The sequence below is a fragment of the Diadema antillarum genome, unplaced genomic scaffold (assembly GCF_040938485.1).
Source record: "Diadema antillarum isolate AM-2024a unplaced genomic scaffold, OU_Dant_1.0 seq00001751_RagTag, whole genome shotgun sequence".
Classification (NCBI taxonomy): Eukaryota; Metazoa; Echinodermata; class Echinoidea; order Diadematoida; family Diadematidae; genus Diadema; species Diadema antillarum.
The window spans coordinates 726,490-751,879 of NW_027272433.1; the positions used below are offsets into that span (position 1 = coordinate 726,490).

A 25,390-nucleotide genomic window follows, 5' to 3' on the forward strand; every position below is an offset into this window, starting at 1 on the left:
TACCCATTTCCTTGGGAATGTGTAAGCATTCATCTGTAAGCATCACACTGCGTCACTGGGCATTTCATTGTTGACCACTTCTTCCTATGAGACCTTCAAATAAAGCACACATATGAATAACAAATGAACAGCAAAATGCTTGTCAGAACCAGATCACCATTCAAAAATACAAAAAGGTGCAGTCTATGTTCTTTGGTAAGTGCTGAAACCATTAGTAAACAAATACATCTATCAGCAAACATAGTCATATCCAGTGGGTGAAATGATTTGCCTTTTAATCAAATCATTGGAATGCTACATAAAACACTTCACAGGAGTAGTCAGTTCAGCAGCCTTTTCATCGAGAAGATACTTTTTAATCATACATTGTGGGCCACATGTAAAACTGGGGTAAAGTTTCACACACTCATAATTCCATTACACAGCTTGAGTATGATACCTCAGTCTGTTTTTATTTGCATCTTCAGTTCTTTTCTCCCCAGGACAGCTGCAATGCGATGTCTGCTGTCTGCCAGGCTGCCCCCACCACCTCCTCCTCCTCCCCGAGTCACTGGTGACTTGGTCATGGTGAAACTGGATGTGCGCTCACTTTGGGGTGTGTTACCACTGCTGTTCTTCCTCTTACCAACACTGGGTCCTCCAGGGGGGTTTGACTTTGGGCTGGAGGGATGCATGGGGACCTGTGATGAGGGGGAGGAGGGAAATCTATGGCTGCTTTCTCGGCCGGAGCTGTTGTTGGCGATTTCCGAGCCACGGTGGTGTACCAGGAGCTGCTCCTTGGCTCTGCTGAGGGCCTCCGTCAACTCATAACGCTCCTCACATTCACGGTGGACTGTTTCCTGCAGAAATGCAATCTGTGATACAGAAAGACCATGGCACAAGTTCAAACATTAGTTTTGTCAGATATCAACCAAACATCCTTGGATGATTAGTAAATGGCACAACTAGTAATGAATAATTTATTTATTAGCTAGGGTAATGGGGTAGAGGGTGAACATCCCAGAATTGAAAAGTATATGCATATACTAAATTAATCACCTAATCAAAACTTAAAGGCTTGTTCACAACTGGTCAATATCAACAGAAAGGAAAATACTATAGTGAAAATTCTGGATGTGAAAAATATCTGCAAACGTTGAACATCATTCCATTTTAATGATTACAAGACTTGGAACTATTAATAACATAAACATCATATTTAAAAGTAGATGCTGAAATCCAGCATTAAAATTACATGTTTAACAGGTACATCTGCGTTTAGATGGATCTCTGTTGTGCTGTTGAGGACCTGGTTAAATGCTGCATTGACATACAAACACGTTCTACATCCGTCTCACTCACAAAAGCTGCATGATGACTCTGCACCTATCTTATAATGCAAAACAACCTAACAACAAGCCAATCTGCATATCGAAAATGTCATCAACTGGAGAAAATGGATGAACTAGTATTTTATGCATGGTATTCTGCTCTATGACGTTTATAAGACCAGAACAAACAGGGGACATAAGATAATCTTTGAGTTAAGATCAACTTATACATCATGGCATGCCATTAGTTTCTCTGTTCAGTTTAAATTGATACTATTACAATCCACTTCAAATTGTTATCAAAATTCATAGAAAATTTCCTTTGTCACTTATTCTATGGTTAATGACTGCATGAAAATACCTCCACAATTTTCAGTTTTATTTGGAAATCAGAATATCATTGCCGACAAACACATACCATCATTTTCATGTTGATCCTAACTTTTAAGATCGACTTAGATTCTTTGTGAAACACCTCCAGGGGTGTAAAAACGCTCTCATTTTTTTAAATCCAAAACGATTTTATTCCTTCAAACACACTCATCCTGTGACTGGCTGGAGATCAGTATTTCATGGTGTACAATTTGGTGAAAGCCCTGTCACCGATATAAGGACAGAGAAATTCATAAACTTTGCATGTTCAGCATCTTAAATCCTTTGCGAAACACGCCCCAGGATCCATAGAGTCACATATCCAAAAAAATCCTCACCTCTTCTTTGCTCTGATTCAACTTCCTCTCTAAATCTTTCTTATCTTGCTGAGCTGAGGCGAGATCCTGCTCAGCCTCTCTCAGCTCTGCCTTCACAGTCCGCAGCTCGTCTTCATTCTCCCTGTCTTCTTGTGCTGCAAAATATTCACACATCCACAGCATCTGTCACTTCCTAACATTCTCATGCCACATACTCAGAATGAAGGAATTTGCTGAGATTCTCCATTGTACACACAGTGTCGGCTTGCACAAAATCTATCACTTTGTTTTACTATTCTCAGGAAATAAATGTATTCCCTGTTTTTGAAGAACATACATGAAATGATTGATAATGGCGATACAACTGAAAAACCTAACTCATATTGTGGCGTTTTCCCATTTGTTCACTCTCTCTCTTTCTTTTTTTTTTTTCTTGCACAGGCTATCACATACTGCTCAAATCCTCAGTTTCCATAACATGGAGAATCAAATGGAAAGGTCATTTATCAACTCCTTGTAGGTGAAGCACAATGTAGGGACATTGCATATGACAGTACAAAGAACATGTTGAAATACTTTTGTGAAAGTAATGACCATGATACACATAGATTTCATAGCTCATTAATTCATTCATAAACTGCTGCTCGGCATAATAAAAAAGAAGAAATAAAATGTTGCGTCAAGTGGCATTATGCTTGCATTTGCTGATCGAGTGTCAATGCAAAATTAAATGTAGTATCCATTATGTTCATGTGTGGAGTACACGCTCAAAAAGAGTACTGGTATTCTGTCTGCGAAATTTCTCTTTCAAAATCTGATACACACAAGAGCATACTGAGGTAGGTCAGACTATCCAATGACTGAGATGCATCATCATTAAGCTGTTCCATACTGAATTCTGAAGTCCCCACAGACTTAATACACAGACCACCAGGTTCCCATACGGAACGGGTTAATACCTTGATGTTTGTTAAGTTCAGCGATGACCCTCTTCAGACTCTCCACCTCCTCTCTCAAGGCCCTCTCCTGACCTGCAGCCAGCTCCCTGGTCTCACTCAGCTCCCTTTCAACTCCCTCCAGCTTGATCCTCATCGACTCTCGATCTCGCTGGAGACTGCTCTTCAACTATTTTAGGATATAAAAGAAGAGAAGGATGACTAAACTCCATAGAATTTATTGCACATACCCACATGGTAGAAATATCTTGCAAATCTCTACAGCTTTTGCAAGATGGCATCTGGATATCATAAACATAGAATATGACTACCCCTCCTTAATCCTCAGATACAGACCTGAATGTAATTGTCCTGTTTTGACATGATTACAGAGATTTGTTTACACATACACATGCTGGTCTGGCCAGATAATGAACAGGTAAAGTTTCAGTTGCCTTGATCTGTACAAACCATACACTTGCCAAACCTGCCAAAATCATGTAGTCAAGTACTACTGTAAAAGTGGATATTTTCTCGCAATTAATTTTTCACTCTCGCCAGGTAAGATAAGTTTCGCTATTCCGCGGAATCAAGACATCCACTACTAGAACATATGGCAAGCAAAAATATTCAAGTGCTTTTATTTCACGCTAGTTTCTGATTGTGCAAGATGCGCGAACATTTTGACACCGTGAAAATTTCCATGTTTACAGAATACTGTATTAAAATATGGAAACAAATTGAATAGCTGATAGAAAATTCCAGCAATATCAGACTAATGTGAAGAACATTATGACAACTTGGATGTCAGTGTCAAATACAATATCCTGTGTGCATCTTAATATAACCACCAAGGTTGAATGAATCAGATGTCACTTGGATTTCATTCCATGTTTGTTTCAATCAAAGAGTGTCACTCAATCCACTTTATTTTTGATATACATGATTTCCTTTCTCCATGACACTGCACTGAAATGAAATGACAGTAGCATGTTACACACCATACATTAAGATAATTTGTGCCAACTGATTTTCATAAAAATAAATTAACTTCATATGTTTGTCATTTAGTGTGCAAGAAACAAGGGGTGAAATCAATGTGATTTCACTTTTGCTGGACCTTGGTTTGAGATACTTGAATACTTTCATGAATGTTGAATTACTGACTTCTATTTTGGTCAGTATAACCATGACATCTATTTGAATTTGCTTAAACTGAAGTGAACTTTTTTTTTTTTTAATGATTTTGTGTCTGAGGCCAATTATAATTCACATAAGTATTGCACTCATTAACAAACTAAGGGTCATCCAATCAAATGAGAACTATTAGGATGATTACCTTAGCTTCAGCACTTTCCAGCTCCTGCTTGTACTTCAGGATCAGTTCATCATGTCGCTGCTTTTGGATTTCCAGTTCCTTCATGAAGGCAAAATGAGAGAATTGGGAGTAGTGGAACAGAAGCAAACATCACAATCATCACACTTGTGTTTCTCCCTGGAGACACACAACCTATCTAAACTGAATCCACATAATAATCCACCCTCGGGGATGAATCTCCGAGTATAGGCAGTTCTGATTTTTGTTTTGCTTGGCTGTTTGTTTTGTTTTGTTTTGCTTTGTGTGTTTGCTGTGTGGATGGGAAAACTGCATTCCAGAAGAGGGGGCAGTCTCTCTGTTTGTGCACCACTCTTATTTGCATTTCACTCCTCAAGATGGGGCAGACTCTGCATTTTTGTTTTTTTACACATGAAAGAAAAGAGAGAGGGCTGTGTAGCAACACAAGCTCTGCCTCTTCTATTTTTCTGTTGATGTTGTTGATGGTGTTGATGTCGTTGTTGTTTTTGTTGTTGTTGTTGTTGTTGTTGTTGTTGTTCTGGTTGTTGTTGTTGTTGTTGTTGTTGTAATTGCTACTGCTGCTGCTGCTGTTGCCACTCTGCAGCAGCAGTAGAAGTAGAATCATGAATTTGAATAGAAGTGTTTAGCAGAATGGTGGTGGTGGTAGTGGCCAACATTGTCAGAGTAGCAGTAGAGTAACAACAGAAATCATTATGAATGACCATTCACTGGGTGTTGAGATAAAATGCATCACACAAGCTCGAGTTTGTCATACTCATTAGAATTATTTTTGCTACCAGACTCCACTCATCATTACCAACACTCAAGTTTGAAGGCACATTTTGGTGACATTCACTATCACTCTCAGTGGCGATTTACTCACCACTTCAAATGATTTCCGAAGTTTCTCCTCCAAGCTGGCCATCTCGTCTGCATGTCTTTGCCTTTCTTTGCTCATGGCTTCATTCAGCTGGAGGATAATAGTAGACATATCATTTGTCACTTCAAAAGTATTGAAATAGCAATTACCAGCATATGCAAGTAAATGTTAGGCTTTCACTACATCTATAAAGTTAGAATAAATGATCTGTGTTTCCTGTGATTCATTTGTGCACTATATTTTCTGCTATGACCTCCGTAACAGCATACGACAAGAGATATTTTTGCAAATCCATTGCTGTAGTTTAAAAAAACTCTCATAAATTTTATTTTATTTTCATAAATGATGTCCATTATCCAAAAAAAAAAAAAACCCACCTCAAAGCATGTAAAGATTTTAAAAGACTATGTTTCACAGCACTTTTGGGACAGGATCAATAAGAAATGACACAAAAGTGAAAACCTACATGATGAAAGTCAAATTTTTTTTAGAGGCAGAATATGGCTGAAGATAAAAGTTTGTTCACCTTTTCAGGCCATCCATCTGCTTCCTGCATTCTCTGCCTAAAGCTCTCTTTGAGTTGTTCGATACGATGCTGGTGTGTTGTGATCATAGTTTCCCTGTGCAAGTCAAAAAGATGAATGCAAACCATAACATAAGCACAACCAGATTCCTGAGGCTAAGGATTAGGCTAAGACACAACTCATGAAAGGCAATTGAATACAGGGAGGTGTTCAACACAAAGTCACATTAAAGAATAATTCATTAAAAATATGTGGAGCATTTTGCATGTTCACAAGAGGTGTGGATAAACAGTCTATTGATACATGTGATAATCACATTGTCTTTGCATTATTTAAACGTTTGAAGATAATCTGACTTGACTTATCACTGACTACTATAAAAGTGGAAAATGAGAGCACACAAATATTTTTGCTCGTGATATGTAATACTATATAATGTTTTGATAGTCCGGAATTAAAACAAGCAAAAATCATTAAATCTACACTATACCTGGCCGAGTATGAAAAATCAATCACGCAAAAATAACCACTTTTACAGTATTAGAAAAAGATTTTCTGTACGAAACTGATTAAATCCCATGTGTATGTGTTTGTTGGATCATGGGAAGGGATATTCTCTATGCAATTTGTCCTCCTGATGACGATAAGATGTGATGAAAAGTCACAATGTTTACAACTAGTTTTGCAGGACTCAATAGCTACAAACTTGCTTTAGTGTTAAGATGCATATCATAAGATTATAACAGATTTTGCTATCCATGTCTGCAAAGTGAATTTCAAATTAATTTTGTGAATCGAAAAACTTATGATATAAAAATACCAGTAGATACAATAAGACCAGAATAATTTTGCTGACTTTTGCACAAAGTTTTGCTGGAATTGAATTTACTGTAGTTTTACAAAACAAATCAGTCTTTACATTACTGTAGAACACAATATTTTCATGGCATGAAATTTTTGTGAATTGGAGCCGACTGCCGTCTTCATGATGAAATTTTCGCGAGTTGCCTCGATCATTCAATGCGTAAAGTGTAGATAAGAACTTTCACATGCATTTTAATTTTGTGAATCTGGCTCTCGCGAAATTCGCGAAATTAAAATGTACACGAACATGCCTAGTTTTACAGTATAAGTAGCCGCAAACAGCCTCAGTCATGCTTTCTGTAACATCCCTTACACATCCGCCATTCCTGTTTCAGTGAGGACCAGAGTATATCTCTGCCATACCCACAGTTCCTCACTGACCTCGTGTTGCGGGACAGTCACCAGAGATGTTATCTTTTTTTTTAATGACCGTCCACACTGCTATCTCAACTGTCACCAAGCTGCGGGGGCAACTGGGGCTTGGGGTGAGCCTTGCCACTTGATACCAGGGGGGTGTTTCATCAACATTTGCCAGCAAAATCCTTGGTTTTGATTGGCTGAGATGCTCTGGTTACTGACTGTTACTATGGTGATTCAAATTGTCAGCGCTGACAAACGTTGATGAAACACCCCCCAGACTTTACACACGCACACATTTGATGAATATAGCTGGGCGGTATCAATAATGGCGCAAGGTCACTCCCCCCCCCCCCCCCCCATACCTGCCGTTAGACTCTCAGTGAATAGTTTCTTAACCCTTTCTGTGCAAGGGATTTTGGACAATGTGTACAATGCTATGGGTTTTATTTTTGTTTCAATCAGCACTCAAAGCACACTCAGGGTTAATGTTCCCACCACACCTACCGTTCCTCTCTCAGTGAAGAGCAGTCCCTCCTAGCACTCTCCAGAGCCTCCCGTAGCTGTGTGGTCTCCTTTGCTGTAGCCTCCATCTTGCTGCTGGCGCTGGCCTCTATCCGCTTCCTCGCCTCCTCCTCCCTCTCCCGCATCTCCTGTAAGGTCCTCTGCCTCTCCTTCGCCTCCTCCACCCGGCAACGGAGCTCCTCCTGCAGCTTGGTGATGGTGTCACTAAGGAACTGCTCATGCTTGGCCCTCTGTTTGTGGACATCCTCCACTTCCAATGACTTTGTCCTGCAAGAGGCATTCATTGAATGCTGTAGAACAGCCTAGTAATCTTATACAACACTTGGAAGTCCTTTCAATTCTTCTTTCAAACTAAAGATGCTACATTCTAGAGGCCCAGCAACAAATTGACATTGATGATAAGCATAATGGCTGTGCAATTACCATATGGATATACTCTACTGCACACTACAAAATGAAAAGAAACATTACTACATTTATACTTATACTACTTGTACTTGCACTGCTGGTTTCACACTAATGCAATTAAAAAAATTCAACTTAAAATAAATGTTATAGAGGTTCACAAAGCTTCATTTCAAAAGCCTCGAGTTCTCTGCATTCCCTTGAATGTATTGATATATGGTTTCACTCAACATAAAATACATACAAGATCTTATCGTCGCTGGGGTGACAAGACCTCGTATCTGAAATTTTGGTGAAAATGACTTTTATAGATTAATGGTCTGATAATCAGTTCAGTGATGTCCTGCCCAAATCCTAGCTGTCTAACCCCCAAAATAAAGCCACCAAGGCATGTCAAAGGAAAGGCTATCCCATTTGACATAGTGCCTTGGCTGCCATGTTTTTTGGCTCTCCTGAACATTTGACATTTTGTAGATACGAGGTCTTGTCGCCCCAGCGACGTTATGTCCCTTACCACTACACTAATCACTGCAGTATGAACTGAGGAAATGAAATGTCATCATACACAGTCAAATTTCTCATCTACTATAAAAACAATAGACCAGCCCTTCCCAAAACAGGTATTTGATATGAAATATTTCATTGATTTATGTTTTCAACCAAAACTAAACACAGTATTATAATTTTTCACAATTTATCATTAATACCGGCTTGATTTACATTAAACGTATGATACCTACTAAGGTAAAATTGGGGGATAAGGGTAAAACCCAGGGAGCTGCAGTCTAAAGATGAGTTTGGTATGTTTGTAGCTTCCGATTCTCACATAAACAATAAAACAACTTGGGAGACATTATCCCACTCGCATGAACAACACCAAAATCATCAGCTTAATGAAATGAGAATCTAAAAGCACAATTTCTCACACCTAGATATACTGGTAAGATCTAGTCATCATAGTTTTACAATAATCCACAAATACGATTGTGTGTGGCTCCTACCTGAGTAACTCTTGCAACTGTGCAACTTCAGACTTTGCTGATCTGCCATCCATGATGGCTTTCTGTAGTTCATCCTCTAGTCCTGTCATTTACAAAATGAAATATTGGAAGTAGCTAGTAATGACAATCACTGTAAATGGAATTGAAAATATGGCATCATACTCATCATCGTTGCAATCACAATCATTTCAGCTTCATTTTGTCCAAAGTCAGCTACAAATGTTTCAAAGATCTTGAAATATTTACAGAACAATGTAAACACAAGAAAAAAGATGGGCAGAAATGTGAATGAACCATGCATATACACTCAGCATCAGCTAGTGTATAACAGTAGTATACATTGAGACAGATGAACATATTTACTAGGCAATCTCTGTACATCCACAGTAGACTGAAGTGCTGTGTTAATTAAATTTGAGATATTGGTAAAGACCAGTGAAAATGAAGCTCTGACTTCAGACCATGGTACTAGTGTAGAGGTTAATGTATGTGCTAGTTTAATCATAATTTACCTCTACAGGTAATGGCACTTTGAAATGAAACCATGATTGTGCAAAAGAAACAACACAACACACACCATAAAAGACTCTCCACAACAATCCACCCCAGATCTCAGGCAATTTATCCCTCCCCAAATTTGACATCTGAAATTTATTGCCAATGGAATAGTAGTTGATTACTTTGATTAGTAGTTGACAAATACTTTCACATCACAGGTTTCATGGCTGATTGTTACTTTGATATCCATATGTATTCAAACACATTATGCCATACATGAAGCTTGCCACATTCTCATGAACTAGTGTATGTACTGAAAACTGCCAAGAAACTCCATTCTTGCTCTTTGCATATCAAAATACAGAATTACCAGAATATTGTGTAAAAAGAGAATACAGCAGAAGGAATATGAAAGGCATGACCTCCCACCCCCCCCCAAAAAAAAGACCCCCCCCCAAAAAAAAAAAAAAAAAAAAAAAATCACCCACATCACAAATATGACTGTCATCTACCATATGGATTAGGTTCTGCTCCATGGCATACTACACTACTGACACTACTGAATACTAGTAATGGATGCTGCTACTGACAGAAATCATTTAGTGACTAGCTCTTACTCTTTTCTGTAGCCGTCGCTTTGTTCAGCCGGCCCTCCACTTCCTTCAGACGAACTCTGACCTCTCCTAACATTTGACCGTCCATCCGGCCAGCGGCTAGTTTGTCTTCTGCCTCCTTCACCTGTGCCTGGAGTGATGCTGACAGTTTCTCAGCAGCAGTGGCCCTTGACATGATTCCTTCCACCACTGCAAGTAACAACAACAAAAACTGATGTTGACTTGCTTGTCGCTAGACAGGATAATATCTGCCTGACAGCTGAGAATTCATATGGCATACCAACGATCAAAAGTATTATGCATCAATCCAAAAATCATTTCCCATAATTCACACATTCATTCACCACAAAACAATTTTACTAGTTAGGGCGCCCACAGCAATCATATCCCTGTAATTTATGATGAAAATTAAAACCGTCATCTGATAGATAATTTCAAAGAGAAAAGGTGTTCTCTTGGATAACACAAATAATCTACAAATGAGTTTGGGCTTTGATTCTTCAGCAATTGTAATCAATTCTTATCAATGACTGAACTACCTTCACAAAATGCAATGAGTATCTCTGACATACCCCTTTCAAAGAGAGAACTTGTAAAAATTTTGGATGGTTGCCATGGTAATGCTTGGGCTTTCAAACCATGTCTATCAAAACCATTTCAAAATGCTTTAAAAATGGCAAAGTAGTTAAGCAAAGAGAATTTAAAACACACTGACTCACAAACAGACTATGTCTACTCTAGTGGCAGCAGTGTTAACGCCCTTTAGGCACCCTGGCTTCATTGCTTAGCCCTATCGAGAGAACGAGAAGCTGTCAATCTCATTGTTCCTTGCTTTAAGGTGTACCTTGCTTCTCCTTTCGGCAAACCTTCTGGATTACAGTGGTCAGTTTTCTTGACATTGCATCAATGACCGCACCATGGTCCTTCAGCTCAGTTCGGACACTGGCCAGTCCACCCTTCTGCTCTGAGATTGAGGACATGATGAGGGGGAGCCTCTGGATGACGTCTTTCTTCCATTGCCTGTAGAGGACAGAGAGATTCCCAGTTATCAAATCATGGCAAATGTCACACTTTTCCCAAGCAGATCTTTGACACTCATTTTGAAACAACACTAGCTCATGAAATTTCTTTGATGATCCTTCACTAAAACTTACACTTTGCCACCAATAACCATGGCTAAACCTGATCATGAGTTATTATCAAATCCTGGAAAAGTATCAAACATATCAATCACTCAGAAAAAAATGTTGCCAATTGATATTGAAAGTCAAAACATAGAGCTATCTCACAAAAACCTGAACAGTTACAATGTGTAAGTGGGTGTAGGTATATGTTTTGTGCTCATTCTTATTCATGAACATTGATTGCACTTGGAGAAATCTTCTGTTCCTTTCTTGACTTTCATTTACATAGCCAACCTTTCATCTGTATTAAAAGTTTTTTTGGTAAGGGTAGGTGAATGCTTACAAACAATGTACCTGGCACAACAGCAATACAGCAAACCGTAGCAATCTTGCATCATCACTGAAATGGCAGCATCATCATCATGATCACCATCATCACCGTCAGCATCATCTCATCACCATGCAATATTAGGAGCAAGAGCATCATCACCACCATCATGATTACTCATCAAGATATTTGTACCTGAGTTTTCCGTTGCTGCCCTTCTCTGCTTCAAGCTGTCTCTGTGCTGCCTCGGCCTGCTGCACAGCTTTCCAGATCTCCTGCTCCTTCACCTTTACATTTGACTTCAGGTGTTCGATGCTGCAAATGTGGTATAATCAAGACTGCACTCTCACCTTTCATGTTCTTTGAAGGGAAGAATCCATATCTACATGCTCTAATTTAGCACACCTGAATTTTGTTTTGTGTCCATGGTATGCAGATTTGATGCTACATTTCATACATCCTTCATGTACAAGCCCTCTTTCTATCCATAATACTTTATTGCTAGCTAGCAAATGACGTTACAAAACCATGTGTCAAAGTATGGGTGAAATCTTTCTTCATACTTAACAATTACTAGTTATGTAATTGATTAACTAAATTGTTTATAATTTTCTAGACATATGAGCAGTATATGCTAATTGCTTTAATACAGAAGCAACATATTCTCAAACAGGTAAGGGTCAAATGAACAGTAGATTGAATACTGAAATGCTAAGGGAATATATTGTTACAGCATGTTACAATAAGGTGCCAATTCTTTTTCAACACTATCACAATGGACTGTCAGAAAAAAAAGGACAGCTAAAAATATATTGCTATGTTCATGTACATTAATACTTTGAAGTAAAAAAAAAATGCAATTAAAGGCACATTGAATTAAAGTAATTAGTCAAATTTTGCCATTTCAGGATTCTATTACATTTATTTGTCAAAGTACATAAAAATCATAAAGAAATAAAGTAGAGAGTGAGAATGAGTGAAACCAGGTGGTGTAGTGATTAATGTAACCTCAAACATACCTTGCATTTCTGTCATTTACAATTCTTTCCTTCTCTGAAAGAGCCTCTTTCAGTCTCTCCTGTTCCACTTTAAGAACTTTTTCTCTTTCTCCACATGCTTTATACTTCTCCAGTTGGGCATTCACCTTTTCAAGCTGAAGAAAGGAAAAATAGATGTACAATGCAAAGCACATCAAACATTGTCTAAGTTACTTCAATATGCTACTAAAGAGAAATATTTATAAGTCACAAGATATTTGCTCCTACTGCTGACAACTGCTGACAGAAATTACTATTCATAATCATGAAACAACAGAAAATAATAATAGCTTAACCCACAATATTTTCTATATTAATACAAAAGAAAGTAACAATTGCATAACCACATTATCACAGCATATACATACATCAATCATCTTCCACTTTACAGTGGCAAGTGAATGGATTTCTGGGAATCCAATGTCTCTATTTGTTTGTTAGGTCCAAACAGAACTGTGTAAGTAAACTTGTTGTTAGCTAACTTTAATGACAGCTGCACCCCAAGGGCCTGTTACTGTAAGTTAGGAACCATATGAATGGAACTTTTAAGTAACTAGTCCCTTGAAGGAATGGCGAGGACTATACCTCCTTTTCCAGTCTCTTGACCTCGTGGTGAATGAGGTAGCTGACACCACAGAACTTGCAGATGGTGTCATCTCTGGTCATCTGCTGGATTTCTTCTGGCAGGGGATGCTCAAGAGGAAGACGTTCAATGGTGGACGGTGAGTCTGTCATCTTTGGGTCGGGTGTGAAGGCACAAACACTGCCGTATGTAACATGACCAACTATGAAACCTTAATTGCATGTCTGCAGAAACCGTAGAAAGAGCGAGAATACACAGAAGAGAGTGGTTGATAGACAGTGCCATATTTTAAATCTCAAGTGCAAATTGCCTTCAGATGGGGTATGCCTTGACACCACAGTGCCATGTAGCGTATCCCCCCCCCCCCCCATTTCCAAACTTGTCTTTAACAAATTGATTGCTGCATTTGATGTGTGGATCATTCTGTCCATTCACCTTTATCTTGTGACATAAATAGACATACAATACACACACAGCACTTTCTATTGTCCTTTGCATACAGACAAACAATTTGAATACTTGATTACACACATACACCTTCCTGTAATAGGTAAATAAGGCATACCTGTAGCAAACAGATCTTGAAGGAGCTGGATCTAGAGACTCTAGGTATTGTAACATGCATTGTTCAATATGCTTTTGCAAAGTATGGCTGAAAATGATTACAAGGTATTTACTTATGTCCTTTGTATACATATGAAGCTGACCATAGAAATTTTTTCATTTGTTTCTCAAAAAAAAAGGGGGGGGGGGGGGGGCTCACAAAGGTTCGACCTCCTGTACCAAAATTTGACTGCACGCAAAAGCATGGGTTTTACATTAGGCCGCAGCCGATGTTTGGATGGCATTATGGTCAAATTATGGGTGGCTTGCTTTACTCTTATTAGTCTTAAAAAACTGCAAAATTATCAGGCCTGTGGAGTGTGGGTGATTTATATCGCTGCCATTGGGTAAATAAAGTGTTTCTAATCTATAGTATTAAGAATACTAGAGAAGCACTCTCACAGCACAGACGTCCGCCAAGCAGCTCATTTCCACCGTTGATCTTGTTCTTCAATCTTTCATAGAGATCAGTGATTTCCACCCTTACGTATGCATGCTGAAAATTGCCCAATTTCCCAATCAAAAAAAGAAGCCTTTTGAAGTTTTGTTATGCCATCAACCCTCGGCCTCAGCTGTGCATACATAGTTAAAGTATACTAAAAAAGGCTAAAGCAGAAACCAGGGCACGCACTTTAGTGCACGAATGCAAACCTCAAAAAATGTGCAGCTTGAACTCCCAAAATTAAAGCTCACTGACCCGACCCTACCTGAAAAATATCAAAAATCCTTCATAAAATCCATAAAAATTCCCGGATCACTACCAAAATTCAATCATCTGTCACTAAGGCGATATGTTTCTTGTCTCATTCTCAACCGTCCCTGTGTAAATTTAAGTTTCATCCAAATCCGTTCACAATGTCAATGGTTCGAGTTATTTTGCACTCGGACAAACAAACAAATCCCACAGTAAAAGTACTAAAACTGTGTAGATAATCTACAAGACCTAGCCCTGCCCCTATCGATACGATAGGCTCCAATGGCAATGAATCTATGCCTGAGCTATACTATGCCATTAGCCCCGGAGACTGCGCCGCTAGGACGTAGGACTTCGTGTGGCGGCTGTCAATGTCGCAGTTATGATGGTCTACCTACATAGTGAATACAGACAACACCGGATTAAGTAGGTGGGACTGTGTATCTCATATAGATTTCATCCAAGATTGAATTGTGATGACTGCGCGAATCTACATGGAAAATAATTGAATATTGAACACGTTGAAGCATATCATTGAAGCATATCATATCACACTTTATGTGCGTAATGGAGGTGGTGTGCTATTCATGACACATTTTCACTTTCAGCATAAATGAGATCAAGATCATTTACTTACTGTGACTTCCAAGGAAACGGCATCAACAAAATCACACCGAAACGATCGATCGATTGCTGTGATGCCGAAAACTCGCTTGAATCGATCGATCACGATGTTTTTTTTTGTGTGTGTGTTTTTTTTTTGTGTGTGTTTTTTTTTGGGGGGGGGGCGGAAACGACAACAGTGAAGAGAACAAAAACACAAAACGCAGGAATTAACTGCTGCAATCTAATATTGATTGCAAATATCACTAAGTATAAGATGGTGTGTGTGTCTGTTTGCGCTTCGATGTGTACTGAGTAAGGGTGTGTGGGGTTAATATTTGGGAGGGGGTGGGTGGGTACAAAAACTTTTTTTTTTCTCTCTCTCTCATTAGCATCATTTGAGTTTGATCACGTTCTCTATATAAAGCAGTTATATATATAGTAAATGTAACTTTTCCCTCTTTTAGTAGCAATTAATATTTAGATAAAAAAACAAGCTCCAGGATTACTGCTTGACTCGAAGTCGTGTTCCAGAAAACAATTTGGTGCTATGAATGATATGAAAAATGTGTGTTTGATTTGAGAAAAACTGGGGGAATAAAAGGAATGGCTGCATGTTCAACGATCATCACAATTTTCATATAAAAAGGTATAAAAAAGAACACAAACAAATAAATGAATAGATAATGATAATGTCATGTAATAACAATAGTGATAATGATGATGATAGTAATAATAATAATAATAATAATAATAATAATAATAATAATAATAATAATGATAATAATAATAATTATTATTATAATAATACATTGTATTATCATTATTATTATTATTATTCGTAGTAGTAGTAGTAGTAGTAGTATAGTAGTAGTATTATCATTACATGACATGACATTAAATTGTTATAAAATTAATGATATAACAAGCGGTAATACCCTCTCTGGAATACCAGGGGAAAAAAAGTACATTCTGCTTTTTTTTTCAACTTTCCCCAAAGCTGTCGTTTGTGAAGTTTTTTTTTTTTAATTTATATGTTTTATTGATTTCAACAACTGGCATACAAACTTAAATCATTTCTAATTATTGTACATAAATAACACAAGCAAGAAAAATACATTTTGAGCGAAAAAAAAATAATAGAAAAAGAGAATAAAGGCAGCTGAATAGTTTGTCACCGATATGATCAGATGACAACATCATGAGTTACTTCAAATCAAATGACTGGTAAGAGTTTCATAAATCGCTTTACCCCATGAATGCATCAGTGAGGAATCTCATCGAGGCCATGTTCTTGGAAAGTGCTCGACTCAGTCGAATGCGTACTCTGTTAAACAGAAGGATTCCGTTCGACTCTGTGACTTATCATGCTTGTACGAGATGCTCACTGAGTAAGCGCACAGTCACAAAACCTATTGCCTATTCATCACGGCAATGGTATGCGTGTAACGCGAGCTGATGCTGCACGGCTGATGAGCAAGACAGTGGGACGTTCCGCGGGGGCAGTCATCTATGCAAATTATGTTACCATGGGTGCGGCAAACCCTTAACCAATCGTCGCTGTGCTACCACGCTTCACGTTGCACTGTGGCAGCAAAGGTTTCATTGGCGTTTTTTGCTGAAACCTTATGTATGGATCATCTTGAAAAATGCAACGTCCTCACACAGAAGGCTTGATGTATAGAGATTCACTGCATATATCTTAAATGTGTCACTTTCGTCCTCGGATGATAGAATAAATAATGTTGCTTGTATAGCAATAAAAAGAAAATGAAATCAAAGGAATTGCCGAGATCCCGGTCCCCAAACCTACAAGGTCCGTGGATGGGAGAGTCTTGGTGGCAGAGCTATCCCTTCGTTGTCTGGGCACAAGGACGGACTGAAATCCGTTGGTCTCGTGGTTACTTGCTCAGTATAAGCCTCCTTTGTGACCAAATAAGTATTGTTAGTCCAAACTTTCTATTCAACTATACATTAAAAGGTCAAACAACGCAATATAGAAGGTCGGGTGTATAGTTCTCGTCGATGAAAAAGAAAACTCTGATTTCACAAAGCTCGAAGATCCAAGGCGATCCCAGGTTATGAGTCAGCCCAATTAGCATATCGGCGAGGCAGACGTGACGTGACGTGGAGGCAGGGCGATTCCGCAGCTCGAGAGAACGCACCTAACAATCTGCATACTCAAGATCCCTGCAAAATCTTTGCTCCGAGGCGCAGATACAAGCTATTCCTCGTAGCGAAAACAATTCGCCTTTTTTTTCCACATCCGCCAGCAAAACCCGGCAAATCGTCAGCAATCACAATGAGGGAAATCGTTCACATTCAAGCTGGACAATGCGGTAACCAGATTGGCGCCAAGGTAAGATTCTCGAACTTTGCCAAGGATTAGGGGGTGAATTTGTGAATACACATCGTCTTATTTTGGCAATATTGTTATTGTCCATCAATATGTTCGTCCAACCACACCCTCTACATGTTTTCTGTGTATACGATGCCAGCGGCAATGGGCGTGGGTAAGGAAATCCGGAGAGTTGTTGTTGTTGTTTTTTTTTACCGTGGGAGATCCATCTCGGTATTTCATGCACATCCAAAAATAAATGGTTTATAATTTCCGGTAAATGTGTCATCAGAAATTAGTTTCATGTTCAAAGAAACTTCCAAACTCCTTATTCTCTTTTTGTTATTGAATTTGTCAATTTGTAACAAAGAGGCCGTGTTAATACAAACTTTGCCTATTCGATATCTAAATCATTGGAATTCCCAGTTCCAAAGAAATTCCTCTAAAGGGTGAAATTATTCAGTATTGATAATACGTCAATGTTTGGACTCAAAGTCAGATTAACGGGGGAAAAGCATTATTTCTTTTTCTTCAATAATGTTTTCATTCTTTTTCATGTCAAAATGTTGGTTTTTTTTTTTAAATCATGTCTTCAAAGCTCTGAATGTACAAAGAACTCTTTCGGATTCATTCAATTGTTGTGCATTAATGTCACCCTGTTATTTACAATTGGCAGCCGCAAAGTGTTCAGGAGAGGAGTAGTCCATCTCGAGTCATTGCAGATGCCGTCTCTACCTGAGGGAAATTCCCAATGAAATGTGACGATGATAACGTTATCATATTTCTTTATCAATGAGATCATATGAATTGATAATGATAATCAGATCACAGCTATATTCCTACCGAAAAATGCCAGGAATTCCAAGAAATGCGTTTTCACCCTTATGTATTTTTCTTTTCTTTTTTCTTTATCCTGATGCTTAGAGATGACATATTTCTTCGATATTTTGTTCCAAATGTTGGTCATCTGTATTCTTTTCTAATGATAAACATCTGTGTTATGTGCGCACATTTTCTGCATCATATACGACCTTCATGAGAGACATCAATGCTGTGAGATGCTGTGAGAGACATCAATGCTGTATGCTTCACTGACAGCCGAGTCGGATTATGCGGCAGGCTAAACATGATACTGTTTTTAAATCGCCTGTGGAAGAACGTGGGAATATGCTCGGGCGGCATGTAATTATCGCAAGGAATGGAAAACACGACACGCCGTCATGAATAATGTGGACGGCTGGCGAAGTAATGCGTGCGGGAAAAAAAAATGAAATGCTGGCAGCGAGAGGACTGGCAAAGAGGAGGAAGAAGTCTCCGCCGATTTGTTTCGTGCTATGGGGACTCGTTTTCCCAGTTGGCTGCGGAGTGCTTGTGCTTCTGTCTATACTTCATCGAGCATTCCACATGCCTTGACCTTCTCCTCATTATATTATTTTTCAGTCATCTGAATATTCTATAATTCATCAACTCGTTGCTCTTTCACTCAGCTAAAACACTCTTGCTCTATTTTAGAGGTGGGTTAAAAAACGCACACACACACACACACACACACACACATAGTACATGCATATTCATATTGCATGAAACCATGGGTAATGTACACAACAATAAAGATGCAAACACATATAAAAATGATCACGAATTAATTTGAAATATTGGTCCAAAGGTGTTATATAAGAAAAAGAGAGAACATAAGTTTCCATTTCATCTCATTTTCTTTTTCTCTAATACAGATTCAGTCTGATATCACAATACACGTATAAGAAACCTATTATTTGCATGAAATTCTGCTCTTTTCGTTTTATCTATTTTTGTCTCGTTGTGAGGTAGATAATCATCAATGCATATCTAGCCAAAATATCTAACCTATAGACGAATTAATACATTATCATTGTCAAGATTCATTCACTTTCAAGCTCTGTTTAATGTGGTCGCCATCTACACTTTCTATAGCTGTTATTACCGATAAAATAAATGTTTCCTTATCTTGCTTATAATGCAAGATTAACTTAAGTCTAGGAATTTATTTTTTGTTCTACACCGTACTTCATTCACCTCAGTTCTGCAATTAATTTTTACTTTGTTGTAAAATGTTGTGAAAGATCAATTATTCTATATTTTTTTTACTGAAAGCACGGAAATAAAGCCTTTCCTTACATAAAGAAGTAATCAATCAAATCAATCAATCAGTCAATCAATCAATCAATCAATCAATCAATCAATCAATCAATCGATCAATCGATCAATCGATCAATCGATCAAAAAAGAACGTATACGTTTTCTTCCAGAATGTCAGGATAATTATTGCAATCAGTCATTAAAAGATACGCCCATGCAGTCTAGGCGCTGTTGTCATTATCTCTCATTTCCCATGCGATGAGGGACACCTAGCTAACACCTCACGTTTAATGTTGGCTAAATCCAATCTCATAGTTCATAAAGGGTCCCGTGAGTACCTCATATTCATTCACTGAAGACCTCTTGATCAGCCAAGGACATCTTCAGGGTCATGATCAATGAGGGACATCTTCCCCATTATATTTACTGAAATACGTTTCGAGTCTATTCCATGGCTGACATCCTCCCACCTCATATTCAGCGAAGGACGTCACCCATCGCTATCTGATTAAGACACTTTTCTGTTCAGATCGGATGCTGAACGTCTCCGACTACATATTTAATGAAGAACATTTTCACCCACTGTAAGACACTTCCATTTCACATTCGATGGAGGACGTCATACAATTTATATATAATGAAGGTTAACTGCCATCTCTTAGTTTGTATTAGACATTCATAACCACATGTTTCTTTTGGTATCTTCATTCCCGATTTATTGAAGGACATCTTTCTCCTCATCATTATTCATTTTTTTCAATTCTTATCTCATATTTCAAGAAGGTCTCGAAAGATGTTCGCTCTGTCGTTGACGAAAGTGTGTCGTTGTATTAAAAGAAATGCAACTATAGGGGCGGATGGGTGGGAAAAACAGGTTACTATATTTCGAACATTCTTTTTCAATTTCTCTTCTACTCAGATACCTTATCCTGTGTTTTACTTCATCGAACAGCTTCATTACTTGCCAGACACATAACATCCGTGAAAAAAAAATCGGAAGTCTAAAAGGTTTTGAATATTTTTGTGGTTTCTCTCAGTTCTGGGAGGTGATCTCTGACGAGCACGGTATCGACCCGACTGGAACTTACCATGGCGACTCCGACCTCCAGCTAGAGCGAATCAACGTCTACTACAATGAGGCTACTGGAGGCAAGTACGTCCCCAGGGCGGTGCTCGTCGACCTCGAGCCCGGCACCATGGACTCCGTCCGGTCGGGACCCTTTGGTCAGATCTTCAGACCGGACAACTTCGTCTTCGGCCAGAGCGGGGCCGGAAACAACTGGGCCAAGGGTCATTACACTGAAGGAGCCGAGTTGATTGACTCCGTCTTGGATGTGGTTCGCAAGGAATCCGAGAGTTGCGACTGCCTTCAGGTATGACATCGTAGCTTTGAGTCTCTATAGGACATGTTGCGTTGATAAAATGTATGTAATTCACCAGCTGTACAATACCGCATATCTTTGCAGTGATAGAGAGAAAGAGAGAGAGAGAGATGGAACGATGGGCCTACACGGAGTAAACGGTTAATGTTTCAAGCAATAGCGTTTATATTTGTAATAGAAAGGTACCGTCACTGTCATCCTTGCAAAGTAATGCTATAACATAATTATGATATGTTGCTTGGACATGTCAGGCGTAAACTATTACATTCGTTTTTCGCATTTCTTTCCGAACTGATTTTTTTGTTTTGTTTTTTGGATAAGCTGATAAGTATTGTGTTCAGTAGAGCGAGTTTTTACCCCCAAAAAATGCTTCTATACTCGGTTGAAGCATATAAACCTTATATACTGATTGTCCATTGCATGGTATCATTTAATATTCACAACTTAGGCCCTATACCGTCTTCCTGTTGGACTGACATGAGCTTATTTATTTGCTTTGATGTCCAGGGCTTTCAACTGACACACTCCTTAGGCGGTGGAACGGGGTCGGGTATGGGCACCCTTCTGATCAGCAAGATCCGCGAGGAGTACCCAGATCGCATCATGAACACTTTCAGCGTCGTTCCGTCACCGAAAGTCTCCGACACCGTTGTCGAGCCATACAACGCCACCCTCTCAGTCCACCAGCTGGTCGAGAACACAGACGAGACATACTGCATCGACAACGAAGCTCTCTACGACATCTGCTTCCGTACCCTAAAGCTGACCACACCAACTTATGGTGACCTAAACCACCTGGTTTCTGCCACTATGAGTGGAGTGACCACATGCCTGAGATTTCCTGGACAGCTCAACGCCGATCTCCGTAAACTTGCCGTCAACATGGTTCCCTTCCCTCGTCTTCATTTCTTCATGCCTGGCTTTGCCCCTCTGACCAGTCGTGGAAGCCAACAGTACCGTGCTCTCACCGTTCCCGAGCTGACCCAGCAGATGTTTGACGCTAAGAACATGATGGCAGCCTGTGATCCTCGTCATGGCCGCTACCTGACCGTTGCTGCCGTCTTCCGTGGTCGCATGTCGATGAAGGAGGTCGACGAACAGATGCTGAACGTCCAGAACAAGAACAGCAGCTACTTCGTCGAGTGGATCCCCAACAACGTCAAGACCGCTGTCTGTGATATCCCACCACGTGGTCTCAAGATGGCTGCCACCTTCATTGGCAACAGTACCGCCATCCAGGAGCTCTTTAAGCGCATCTCCGAGCAGTTCACCGCCATGTTCCGGCGAAAGGCTTTCCTTCACTGGTACACCGGCGAGGGCATGGACGAGATGGAATTCACTGAGGCTGAGAGCAACATGAACGACCTGGTGTCCGAATACCAGCAGTACCAGGACGCCACCGCCGAGGAAGAAGGAGAATTCGAGGAGGAAGGCGAAGACGACGAAGAAAATGAATAAAAAGTGAACAACGGCCGCGGTAAACGCGTATGTATACGCAATGCGAAAACTCACTTCGTCAGTAGTAATTTTGTTTCTTATCCTGTATCGGATTATACGTGATGGAAGAATGCATGGAGGTTAAAACAATGTTAAAAGCTTAAAGACCTTATACGAGGCTATCTGGTGTCGACAGTCCCAAGGAATGGTCGACTAAACATGACTAAGCCACGGGGAACAGAGCTTTGGTAGCAGCTGTTTAGTTCGGCACACGAAACAATTCGGGTTTCGAACTGAAAGTCAACATCCATGTAGTACTATACGTGTATTTATATAGATATTTTCTACGATCGCTTCGAACACCACACAAGGTTTGCATTATGATGTTGACATAATTGATACCATCAATGCATTAAAAATGAAACATGTTATTCACTAGCTTTGAATGATTTCAAGAATTAACATTTTATGTTGGCGAATTAGTCACTGAGTATACATACTGTAAGAATGGAAAGGCAATTCTTGAAGACAGTGCAACGATAAAAAAGAGAAACATAGATCTTATGCTACTTTTGAAAAGGAAATATGAACATTGTTGTTCAGTCTTGATAAAATAAATACAGGGTACACCTTACTTATCTGAAAAAGGGTAAAAATGGCATGCCTATACTATATGATGTAACATATTAAATTTATATTAATCAAAATAAGGCGATTCATAACTTCTACCCAGCGTGGACCAATGATGCGCTTTCAGGAAATAAATTCAGCGATTGCTTTTTCGGCAACACGTGGATTCGTGAGTCCATTATCTTTGATTTTAACTGTACTGTCTGTAAGTGTGCTCTCATTCTTCTTCTGTATTCCAGATGAGATTGTTTTAAAGAAGGTGCATATCAAAACAATATCTCTTCAATTTCATACATGCAACACCACACTGAATGGCCTTGATCTCGAATGGTAAATGTTATGGAGAAGAAAAGGCAAAAAAAAAAAACACCTCTCAAGGTGTGTAAAGTGTAAAAGAGTCCATGACAATGAGAGTTCAAAACGAGATCACCTGGTTAACAACCAACCAACCAACCAACCAACCAACCAAAGCGGGTGCTGTTCGTTATTCCGAAGGTTCGCTATTCCGAAGGGTCGTTATTTTGAAGGGTCGTTAATCCGAAACACACAAATTCCCTATACCTAGAAGTTCGTTAATCCGAAAATGAAAAAGGGTTCGTTTATCCGAACATTTGTGGCGTTATTCCGAAGGTTCGTTATTCCGAAGATTCGTTAATCCGAAAATGAAATTAGGAAAAATGAACCTTCGGAATGACGAATCTTCGGATTAAAGAGCCTTCGGAATAACGAACCTTCGGAATAACGAGCTGTAACCAGTTAAAGCATATACGTACAATAATGTCTGTTGCAGAGTGACAGTAGCAGGAAAGACTCTACTCTGATTGGCTAGTACCAGAACCAATGAGTAACTGGAACACTTCTAAATGGGCGTGAATGGTGAAAGAGTTGTCGAATGAGAGATGTTGCGTGAATTGACAGTAGAAGCAACCACGTCAGAAAGCACTGACAATTTTGGGTGTACTGTTGACTTATCATAACTTCAGGCCAAATACCGTGAATTTTCCATACGGACACTTGATATTACTCTCAGCTTCTTTCCCAATCCATATTGACAATTTGATTTCAGTTGAATCGGTATACCATCACATTTGACTTCTGCAAGCATCGTGGTGGCCATATTATTCGACAGATTATAAGACAGAATTTGATACGATCTGTGAATACTGGTACTTCGGCGTTCAATGTGCATAAAAGTGTACATTTACACATAGCGCGTTCATAACCGGAAGTTTATATCCCAAGAATTAAAGGTAAAAAAATTAGAGTGCCACACACGTTCAGATTCAGAGAGCTATATGCGATAGGGAGAAAGTGAAATTTTTTTCATCTCAGATGGCAGATTTTACGATATAAAGGTGATTCACACCATTACACATAAATGTATCGAAACCTCAGAAATGCACCTGATGTAGAGTCATTTATTATTACGTTCAGTTATTGTTGCTATACGGAAAAGGAGACAATAACAACAGACAGTGATGTGCCTATACAGTATCATCTTCATTAAAACTATACTTCATAAGCGAGGAGTGTCGTACAGGTAAACATAACGCCAGGACAGGCTCTGCAAAGCAATATTATTGTGCTGGTGTAAGCAGTGGAATGTGATATTGGTGATATTGAATCCCGTAGTTTTCTTGTGATCTTCCTTGTGATGTCCTGTGAGATGGCTTTCCCGCCATTGGTTGCTCGATGTTGTCACACCAGGTAGCTTCACCTCGCTCACATCTTCCAATCGTGCATCCACTCCCTAAAATTTGCGAGGCCAAGATGTGTGTGATAGAAGACGAGTACTGAAAATGTATACTACTACGTGGGGTATGTCCACATCTCCAAACTGTATGAAATGAGTTTTCCTTCCTTGTAGACAGACAGTAAAACTTTGGAATTCTAGAGATTTTGGTCAAAGCAAACTACATCAGTACATTATCCGATCACTGCATAGAAAGCTTTTCACGAGTTCAACAATAAAACAAATACATGTACAAGATAGACGAAAGAAAGTAACTCAGAGGTCAGACAGGCAGAGCTCAGGTGATTTTTTTTTTACATGTTTTTGGCAAGTGTCTCCTCCACAATACGACAGTGCACTCCTGCTTCTGTAGTGGTCTCATAAATCTCCGCCAGGTATTGAACTGAATTGAAAAGGTGTCTTATTGATCAATATCCATCGCAGCCCGGAGGCTGAATTACAGACATTGTTAACAAAGAACCATGAATACATTAAAAATACACACAAGATAAAGCGTAGTAATAAAAAAAAATACATTAAAAAAAAAATCAAGCTTATTCATCTTAGCTATTGCACGATGAGATCAGCCCATAATACAAAGCAAACACAAAATGTCTAATATCACAATTCTAAATATGAGTTTATGTTACTTGTGTATGCCGGTCATTATACTTATTGATGCAGATGATGTTATACAGCTGAAATAAATACATTTTATATAACAAAAATAATCAGTTTGATTAAGAAAAATATATATTTTCTCACAATCTTCTCTTCTTAAACATTAACTATCATATGAAAATACATTCAATCTACACACAGCACATTACATCAAATCTCTGA

The 25,390-nt window shown here is 39.0% G+C and overlaps 2 protein-coding genes across 2 annotated transcripts; one reads left to right on the top strand and one right to left on the bottom strand.

Moving 5' to 3' along the window:
• Positions 1-440: 440 nt before the first annotated feature.
• On the bottom strand, positions 441-13,162 carry LOC139712024 (uncharacterized). The gene is made up of 13 exons (XM_071623864.1): positions 13,013-13,162; positions 12,410-12,543; positions 11,586-11,705; positions 10,783-10,958; positions 9,942-10,127; positions 8,827-8,908; positions 7,403-7,687; positions 5,677-5,770; positions 5,154-5,240; positions 4,274-4,351; positions 2,959-3,124; positions 2,021-2,154; positions 441-854 (listed from the first exon to the last, which is right to left on the bottom strand). Exons 1-13 carry the CDS (start codon positions 13,160-13,162, stop codon positions 441-443), a joined length of 2,106 nt encoding a protein of 701 aa, XP_071479965.1.
• A 3,980-nt stretch (positions 13,163-17,142) lies between these two features.
• LOC139712014 (tubulin beta-4B chain-like) lies at positions 17,143-22,928 on the top strand. The gene is made up of 3 exons (XM_071623855.1): positions 17,143-17,269; positions 20,404-20,739; positions 21,256-22,928. The coding sequence occupies exons 1-3, from the start codon at positions 17,213-17,215 to the stop codon at positions 22,204-22,206; spliced, it is 1,344 nt and encodes a 447-aa protein (XP_071479956.1). The 5' UTR covers positions 17,143-17,212; the 3' UTR covers positions 22,207-22,928.
• The last annotated feature ends 2,462 nt before the right edge of the window (positions 22,929-25,390 follow it).